Consider the following 10048-nt stretch of genomic DNA (forward strand, 5'->3'; position numbering starts at 1 on the left):
CTAATGTACTCATATATGAATATCTGACTAACAATCAATTCTATACAAAATAGCATGTTTATATATTTGTATATATTTTAATGCTTACTAAGGATTTACATTATCTTGTTTACTCAAAAACAATGGCTCTTTATCAATTGCTACTAAATTTGGATGTATGGATGAGGATGAAATTTTACTATTATCCCTATTATGCTAAGTTATCACAATCACAGAAATTTCTCATACACCATTCTATTAATGTCTCTGACAAGCGGACCCAACACGTCCATGGGAATATGAAACTTCCATATTATTAGTAAAAGTCTCTTTTGGAGAATGGAAGGGACCTCGGGCTTTCACAACCCTTCCCTTCTATATAAGGGGAGTGCATCTCCACATATCTCCCATCAACATGTCGCTAGTCAACGGCTTTAGTAAATCTCAAGCATTTTGTAGATCCTTCTGGTTCCTATTTCTAGTAGTAAGTTTCTTTGTCCTTGTAGGATTTAGTATGTCGAGGCGGTCAGCTATCGCATATATCCATGATGACAAAGAGTGTGATGTCACGTTCTTCAAGCGACGCGGCGGTTTGTTTAAGAGTATTGCTGATCTCTCTGCCGTCACCGGTGCTAGGGTTGTTGTCGTCCTAGAGACAGAAAATGAGATGATGCATTCCTTTGGGACGCCATCTGCTGACCCCATTGCTGATGCTTTTCTATCAGGAGCACCACTAGCAGTTTCAGTTGACGATGAGGCAACAACTGCCAGAATTGCCCAGCTACAAAGTGAGGTGGCTCGGCTTGATATGAATTGCATGAAGGAGTACAAGGAAAACCAACTTTCCATCGAGCGTATGAAACAAATCCAAGAGCAGTTCCCAGGTATGGCAGCAAACCATATCTTCTCGAAGGAAGAAGATCTCAGCCCTGGAGATCTCAACAATCTATCCAATGAAATCTCTCGTGTCCATGAGGACATTGGACATCGACTACCACAACTACATCATGGACACAAAGCCATGACTAGTGGTGCAAGAATAAAACAAAACATGCTACCATCAAGTGGTCCACCATCGGATCGCATGAGGATTACCCCTTCATCAGTGCACTCACTATGGGATCACCATCTTCCACAACACCAAATGCATTCATCTCCACTTCCATCACCACCAGGACACATCATGGCACCAGGTTTTTCTCAGGTACCACCAATATTCCATCTCGCATCATCTCCTTTAGTGCCACAATTGGCTTCCCAGCAAGAGACCACACCTAATCAGGCACATGAACTACCTCCAGCACAAGATATAAGCGTCAAGGATTATGGAAGTCCTTGCAACCCAGTGAACCCACAACAGAATGATGCAAACTCTAACTCAACATCTAGGTATAATTTGGCGGTCTCTCCACTGTTGGTCTACTCCGGTGGAAATGATTTTACCGTCAATGACCCATTTGTCTATGAATCATGGGGTTATGCTCTATCGGATCAACCATTCCGAAACGAATATATAGAGAAGGATGCTTCCTTGGGCTATAATGGTGCCGATGTAGGGCAGTCTTCCATGGGAAATGGTGGATGGGTTGATAAACCACCGGAATCTTCTTCTAGCTAGATGGTGTTATCACTTCAAGTCTAGTGCTATATTGAAATAAAATTTGGTTACATTTTCATTTGGAAATTTGTAAACATTTGGACAATTTACTAAGTCCCTTCGAGGCAATAATATGCATGTTCAATTTTCTAGGTATTGGACCATGAAGTTTTTTTTATCTATGTGTCACATATTGTTTATTTTTCATTTTTATTGTTGACATGTGGTGAATCTTATGGATGAAGGAATATGAACATGGATTTAGAATTTCTATGTATTGGACATGAAGATTTTTATATCTATATGTCACATAGTGTTTTCATTATAGTCGAATATTTTTATTGTCTTATTCAAATGTTATGCATCTTACATATGAATGAATATGAACATGGATTTATAATAATTCCCATGTTATGATATTTTGATACAATCATTAGTAATTCAACTGAAGATAAGAGCTATGCTTGTTAAATAAATCGAAAGATAGTCCAAATTTCCGCTCAAAAGGAAAGCAACAATCAATTCCTTTGATAGCATAAGACCATCAACAACAATAACAACTCGTATGGGATTCATTTCAAAGTATGGTAAATCAAGTTCGTAATAGATGCCCCTGCCTCTTGTAATTGAAATAAAACTAGAGTATGTGTGTGGCCACATAATGCTCCATCAATGGCATATAGGCACCATTAGAAACATAGAAAGGTACCCAAAATCTAGAGCTCTGCATGAATATATATTGTGAAATGACATTTTTAATGTGCATATTAGCATTAGTTCTACTAATCAAATACAACAACAAACATAGAAATATGTAATCACCATTCCGTACGGACACATCGGTTAATTTACACAAGTACAACACTTCTATACAGGAACACCCTACATCTGAAACTTATGTATGACTTTTAATAACTTTGATTCTTTTTTCCAGGTAAAATATAAGCTTTGTTCATTAGGTAAACTGAAGCCATGGCGGGTAGTTATAAAATGCATGCCAAACACAAATCATCATCCATTAATACCATAAGCACGTAGTTATGAACATAAAAAGAAACGCCTAGTCTGGGATTGACCTACCATATTGTAAAGACTGAATTTTAATTTTTATGATACAACACATCCTTTTAACTGTAACAAAGCTTAGAGGATATATTGTTCACCGTGAATGCACAAACGATAACATTACCAACATAGAAAAGCACATCAAATTGGGTGCTCAGCTCGCACATATTGTAAACATATATCATAGTTGAGTTGGATATCCCTAGAAAAAAAGTAGAGTTTGGTATGATTTTCTTTTCTTGCATTGTCCTTTTCTCTAATTAGTAATGCATATTTAGCTTTTTGTATTAGGACCATGTAAGAACAAAATACTATTTATGCACATCAAAAGCTTTCTCCTTGTTAGCAGAATCCGAGTCTAACAAAAAATATCGGCTAATCACGCTAAAGTGAACTAAGCCATCAATGAAGCATGGTTGCATCTTGAGAATGGTTTGGACCACCATGGATGATAGCAATTTTGTCCATGGGAGTTGATTTATGAAAAAAATGGAGGTTTGGCATTGAACATAACCAAGGCCAGAGCAACTCAATTAAAGGAAACACACAAAACAAGATGACCAAACACTACTAGGGAAAACCTTATACACAGAATCTTAGCAGCAGCGCGGTCTAAAAACAGACGCTACTGCTAATTAGCAGCAACGAGCTTTAGAAAAGAGCGCTGCTAATGACTGAGTAGCAGTAGCGCTCTAGGTGAAAAGAGCGCTACTACTATAATTGCCACGGTGTTGCCTCCAGGCTAGATATAGTAGTAGCGCCCTTCCCGTGGACGCGCTACTGCTAAAGAACTTAGTAGCAGCGGTTTTGCTCAAAACTCACTACTGGTAAGTATGACCGCAACTAATTAAGTTTAGTCCCATACTGCTAAGCGAACAAGGTGTTTACCACCTTAAATATGTTGCTTCTCAACCTATCTCGAGCACTTGGTCTTCATTGAATTATATGTGTATGATTTGTGGTTGCAATATGAATCCTCGCCTGTACCTATACAGGTACAGTGAGGACTCATGTTGACTATTTAGATTATACACAAAAAGATCAATGATGGCCAATGTATATTTTTGATGTTTTTACTAAACAAAAGAAATAACTGCTTCCATTAGCAGTAGCGATTTCCCCAAAATGCGCTGTAGATAAGTTAGCTATAGCGCGTTTTCTGTACGTGCGCTACTGCTAGTTCGAGTTAACCACCCCCCGCATCAAAATTTCGCTAAGTCATCCTTTCCCCCCCACCGGCCTATTCCCCTACTACCTGTCGCCGCCGCCCGAGCCTGAGCGCTCCTGCGCCCTCACCGCCGTCGCCGCCGCCCGCCCTCAACCTCACCGCCGCCGCTCTCGACCACACTGTCGCCGCCCTCGACCTCACCGCCGCCGCCCTCGACCGAGCCCGCCGCCCAGGACCGCCGCCCTCCCGATCCCGAGCCCGCCCTCGCCGCCCCTCCGTCGCCGAGCACCTCCCCGCCATCGTCTCTCCCTCTGTAAGCCCCCCACCCATCCCCAACCCCCTCTCTCTTTGCTTAGTTAGTAGGTGATTTTAGTAGTAGTAGATGTTAATTTAGGGTTCATAGATAATGATTTTTAGTAGTGGATATTAATTACTAGTAGTGATGGTAAACTAGTTGTATAATTAGCAGTAGTACATGTTAATTAGTAGTAGATGTAGTAGTTAGATGTTAATTAGTAGTAGTAGATGTGCTAGTTTCTTTCTATTTACAGTAAGTTTATATTTAGTAAGAACTAGTTGAACTAATAGAACTACTTTAGTTTTAGTTGAACTAGTTAAGTTTTAGTTGAACTAGTATAGTAAGTAAATTAATAACTAGTTGAACTACTTCATTTTTAGAAAGAACTAGTTTTTTTTTCTTTTTATACTAAGTTTATATTTAGTAAGAACTAGGTGAATTAATAGAACTAGTTGAACATGCCATATTTGGTGTTATTTTTTAGTTTAAGCAATTATTTCATGTTTTGGTTACACCTCCGAGTGGCCTATGTTTTGCCGGAGTGTTGATTAATTTCCGTTCTGGCAAATTTCAGGCGCTCGATATGTCCTTTTTTAGTAAAGGTCATGCCGGATTTTTCCGTGAATTCTGGCATGACTTGTGCTAGAATATGTACAAGTTTAATCTTTGAATTATGAACGTAGGAAATGTTGTACTCGGACGATGACAGTCTCCTAGGGGAGTGCAGTTGGTGCCACGATGATCGAGGTATGTGCGACAGGTTCATTCAGCTGGATGAAGATCGGCGCTTCAACATTAAGCTTGAGGAGACCTTCGATGTTGAAATGGTACGCAACAACGACAAGTGTTTTTTTCGTAATTAAGCATGACTTCAACTATTTCAACATCTAATTTTCATCTTTTACAATTCGACTAGCTTATCCCATGCCATGCAAGACGCTATGTCTTGGAGAGGATGGGTTTTGAAGACCATGAAAATTTTCAAACAAAGAAAATACACCTAAGGACCCATCATGATATCGATTTTGAAGTAAATCTGTACAATTCTCAGAGCGTAACCCATTTTGGTTGCCAAAATTGGGAAGCACTTTGCAAAATGTATGGTTTTTATGAGGGTATGATTGTCAGCATGGATCTTGGTGATCCTGACATCGAGCAAGACAATATGGACATTTGGGTCCTTGTTGATACGCTTCCGATTCTACCGCAATGTGAATTTCTCAAACATAGTTATTAACTAATTTATATTGTTTATTTCAAAATAGTTGACAGCTTATTTCCATTGACAGCTTATTTTGAATCTTCAAAGAATGTGCATAAGATGGTAGACAAAACCCACTACACTGATGGCTCCGAATTAACTTATAAGGAGAAAAATCATCTGATTGCTTATTGTACTTTTTTATGAATTACAATACCTATTATCGAACTCCTCCAAATTATGGTGAATACGTGCCACTAGTGCACGTGTTGAACCACGATAACTTCTATGGAGATACCCTGGTAAGATATTTTACTATTACGACATCCGTGCATCTTTTGCATACTTCTAAAACTAGTACATCATTGCTAACTACGAAGTTATTACTATGTTTTTCAACAGAAAATACCGATGGATTGTGTGCCTCATCTGATGTATTACAATGGTCGCCTTGAAGTTCTGAACCTACAGCCAGGTCATCCTACGGATCTCACCTATGCATATCGAATTTCTGAAATCGGTGAACACATGCTAATCAAAGAGTGGAAAAAATGTTTGGACATTCGTAAGGAGGTTCTTGGAAGCAACATTAAGCGAAAGGCAAGAATTGGAGACAGGATAATCTGCATTCTCCATAATGGAGAGCGAGGGGCTATCTTGTTTTTTGCTATTTTACCTTAGAGAATATAGTAGGTCCTAAGAGAATGTAGTAGGTCCTATGAGGTACAATATGTTTATTATGTGATACAATGTGTTAGAGTTGAAGATGTCAGGAGTACTTGTGATTACGACTAGTGACCAATGATATGATGATGATGATGATGATAAGTTGTTAATGATATGATGATGATGATGATATTTATTATATCATTGGGTGAAAGAACCGCGGATTAGTTTCAAGTGGATGTCCGTCCACTGGAAACTAGTCCACACGGTTCTTTCACCCCGTGATGTAATAACTCATTATGATGTAAAAACAATTTGTAAATTCTTGTTGTATGAAAATTTGTGTAAAGGTGTACGAATAAAACATGAAATAAAAAAGAAATAAAATACGAAATAATAGTAGCAGTGCGGGCAGAGAGAAGCGCTACTACTAATTACCAGCAGCGCTCTCCTGGAACTCGCTGCTACTAAGTCGATTTAGCCGTAGCATGGGTGGAGGCACGCTACTGCTATTCGTTAGTTGTAGCGCCTTATCAGTAGCACACCACCCCGCACTACTGATAGGTCTAAAACCCGCACTGCTTCTAGCCTTTTCCCTAGTAGTGAAAGTTAATAGAGTTTGACCAAGAAATTCTACAACATCTTGCATCAACCCGACTGCCCATAATAACATAAATATACCCAATATCATTTGAGCATTAGTAGATGCAAAATATTAACTATCATTTTCAATTTGATTATTTATGAGCCATAAAAGTTTTCTCCTTCTCAACTAATTTTGAATATAGAAAAAGAACTATATGATGATCACGCTAAAGAGAACTACACCATTAATGATACTGTGTTTGAAACTTGAGAATGGTCATGAGTGATCATTGATGAATACCACTGCGTCCAAGGGAGTTGATGGAAAATCTAGAGGAAGACTTGCCATTGAACATAGCCAAATGCCACAGCAACTACATACCGAGGGAACAAAAACAAGGATGACCAGAAGTTAACAGACTTTAGCTATGAAATTGCTACTACATCTCTCATAAACTGGGTGTCCCATAATTATGTTGGCCCACCAACATATATCCAATATTGTTTGATCAGTTAGGTGACGCAAACTATTCTTCATTCTTTTCAATTTGGATCACTAGATGGATGGTAGGCCAAAATTGTTTTTGAGATTTTTGGCATAAAAAAGAAAATAGGAAACTCAAATAAGTAAATGAATCAAACAGAAAAACAAGAAGAAACAAATAATGCAAAATCTATGCTAATCTCTTCGTAAAATTAGAAGGTGCGGGAGGTAGGTTAGATTTAGTTAATTTTCATATAGATGGGAATTAGCAAATTCATAGATTAAAACTTGATTAGGAATTAACCTCAAATATCACTTATAATATGCATGATCCTTTCACTATGTATGCATGCGCTTCGTTCCATGCTGCCTCAGATTGATCTTAGGAGACCTTGAATGGTGTGTACCACGCGACATCCTTGAGAGCCCCTTGTATGGGTTGGTGATGGCAAGGATAGGTCGTATGTCACACGCGAGCTAAGCATGCTCATCCACGTCCATGTCAGAGAGAACTGTTGCACTTGTCCCATGTCATGTACATGTCGACGGGGAAGTAGACGGCGAGCGACCAGAGCGACACTATATCAATATGGCCAAGGAAGACGTTGAAGGGACAGACCAAACATAACGTACTAAGACATAACTCCTAGCCCTCAAGGATGGCCTAAAGCTACACGATGCACCAGCATGGAGGAGGCGCTCTTGGGCAACCTCTACCATGAGTTCTCCGCCCTCGATGAACTAGTACAAGGTTTTAGTTGTAGACGTTGTGCACTATGGTGTAAATGTAGCTGACTTCCATGAATGAGAAGGGGTATTAGAACTGTGAAGAAGTTTGATGTTGTGTTGCAAGTCGCTAAATGTTGTGTAGCCATGCGCACCCATCAAATATGCCTTGCCCATCACCGAGTTCTACGCCAGCTTCGATTGCACTATATCCTAAACCAAATGAAATTCCTCATCGTCATATTATTTAACTGCAAATTTGACGTATGTATATGTGCAATATGCTACTATGGAATTTTGACCATCACTCATGCTATTTATCAGTCCAATTGCATATCCACATTTTCGGTGGTAAAATTGCCACATGAAAAAGTGACTACATAAAAAAGAATTGTGATTGTGTGTCTTTAATACACTAGATATTCTTTGAACGCTATAATGGGGCATAAATGTTTTATCCGCAATTATCATGATTTACTTATCAAATATTGTTGCAAAGTGAATCAATATTTATTGACTTGAAAAAGTATGATTCTATTTTGTAAGACGGATATATAAGACGTAGGAGTGTTGAGGAGATTTTCGAGGAAAACTGGTAGAAACAAATCAGCAAAGACAAAAATGGAAATGTTGTTGACATCGAAAGAAAGGTACTTACAGTGAAACCCTTCTATGGTTATTTCATATTTATAGGAGAGATTTTTATATATTAGCTAAACTTTCAATGCATGTCATTCCATGGTTCTCCCCATTCCATCAGCATGGCTACTAACACGCGGCTAGCATGCATGCTAGCCCTTGAATCATGGGCATGTTTGATGCTTGTTCTTACAATACTATTCCAAGCCTTAGCATAATAACACATGTTTCAATATCCAAATGACTGAGCTAACTGAGTTTTATAGGAAGAGAGCTAAGAGGCACTCGACTACTAACAAAAATGGGACTACCAATTTCTTTCACAATATGGATCTTAAAAGAAGGTGAAAGAATAGGATTAGTGCGATTTTTACCATAATAATAACATGTTTCAATATCCCGATGATATTGTTGCTTGCTTTATTAATTACTTCACTAAACTTCTTAGTTCCAGTAATCCTAATTTAGATGTTCTTTCTCCTCTTAGTAAAATTATTGATAGTATGGCGGATTGTCCAACTGTACTAGACAAAGAAGAAGTTTTGCAAGTGCTAAAAGGAATGATAAGGAATGCCTCTCCTATATTTGATGGACTAAGTGTGGCCTTCTATCTTTTGGCATGGAAACGGATTGGCGGTGATGTTACCAAGCTATCTAGTCGAAGACTTCTATAGCAAAGGTAATCATCAATTGAATGGAACTTTTATAACTTTGATTTCGAAAAAAGATAATGTCAAATCTCCTCAAGATGTAAACCCATTAGCCTATGTAATGTAGTTTATAAAATCATCACAAAAACATTGGCTAGTAGACTTAAGGATTTTTTACTTGACTATATTCATGAATCTTAACAAGCTTTCATTCAACGTAGGATAATACCCAACAATATTATGATATCCCAAGAAAACACTCACTCCTTTCAACTTGCTTCTTGGAAACATAAAGGTTCATGCCTAAAATTGATCTTCCTAAATCTTTCGATTGGATACAATGGAGCTTCATCAAGAGGGAATTGCTATGTGAAGGGTTGCATGGTCATTTGGTAGATCTTATACTTGAATGTGTATCCTTTGAAGTTAACATCAATGGCCAAAGGTTTGGTAGCTTTAAGGGATCTTGAGGTATCCGACAAGGATATCTCTGTCTCCATATTTGTTTATTCTCATGCCAACCGCTTGTCGCTTCCCATGTAGGAGACATTAAATGCCACACATTAGAGCGACATTCAGCCGGGCCCATCTTCTCCCCTATCCACTCATTAATGTTTCTCGATGACTTGATTGTTTGTAGCAAGGTAGATAACAATGATCATAGTAGTGCTCATATAATCAATTCGTTCTATGCATCCCCTGGTCCAACTCCGGATCGGAATAAATCTGCCATTTTGGTTAGCAAAAATATTAATGATTCCCATAGAAATGCCATTTAAAAATATTTTTCCTACTCCACACATTGACCTTAACACTATCTAACTTAGTCATCCTCTTATTCTTCCAGGTAGGAATAGAGCTGCTGCATGTAGCTTTATTATTGAAAAAATTAAAGCTAAATTAAATATCTACAAGGCAAATAGGCTCTCACATGTAGCTAGGAACACTCTCCTTAAATTTATTTATGCGTATTTGCTAGTTTATTACATA

At 38.3% G+C, this 10048-nt stretch overlaps 1 protein-coding gene across 1 annotated transcript; it reads left to right on the plus strand.

Annotated features, from left to right (window-relative positions):
* Positions 1–466: 466 nt before the first annotated feature.
* Positions 467–1597, plus strand: LOC147958400 (uncharacterized). Its single transcript, XM_087536607.1, has one exon. The coding sequence runs from the start codon at positions 494–496 to the stop codon at positions 1595–1597; it is 1104 nt and encodes a 367-aa protein (XP_087392733.1). The 5' UTR covers positions 467–493.
* Positions 1598–10048: the final 8451 nt, after the last annotated feature.

Source organism: Triticum urartu, chromosome 7A (assembly GCF_056163025.1).
Source record: "Triticum urartu cultivar PI428250 chromosome 7A, HENAU_Tu73, whole genome shotgun sequence".
In the NCBI taxonomy this organism is placed as follows: Eukaryota; Viridiplantae; Streptophyta; class Magnoliopsida; order Poales; family Poaceae; genus Triticum; species Triticum urartu.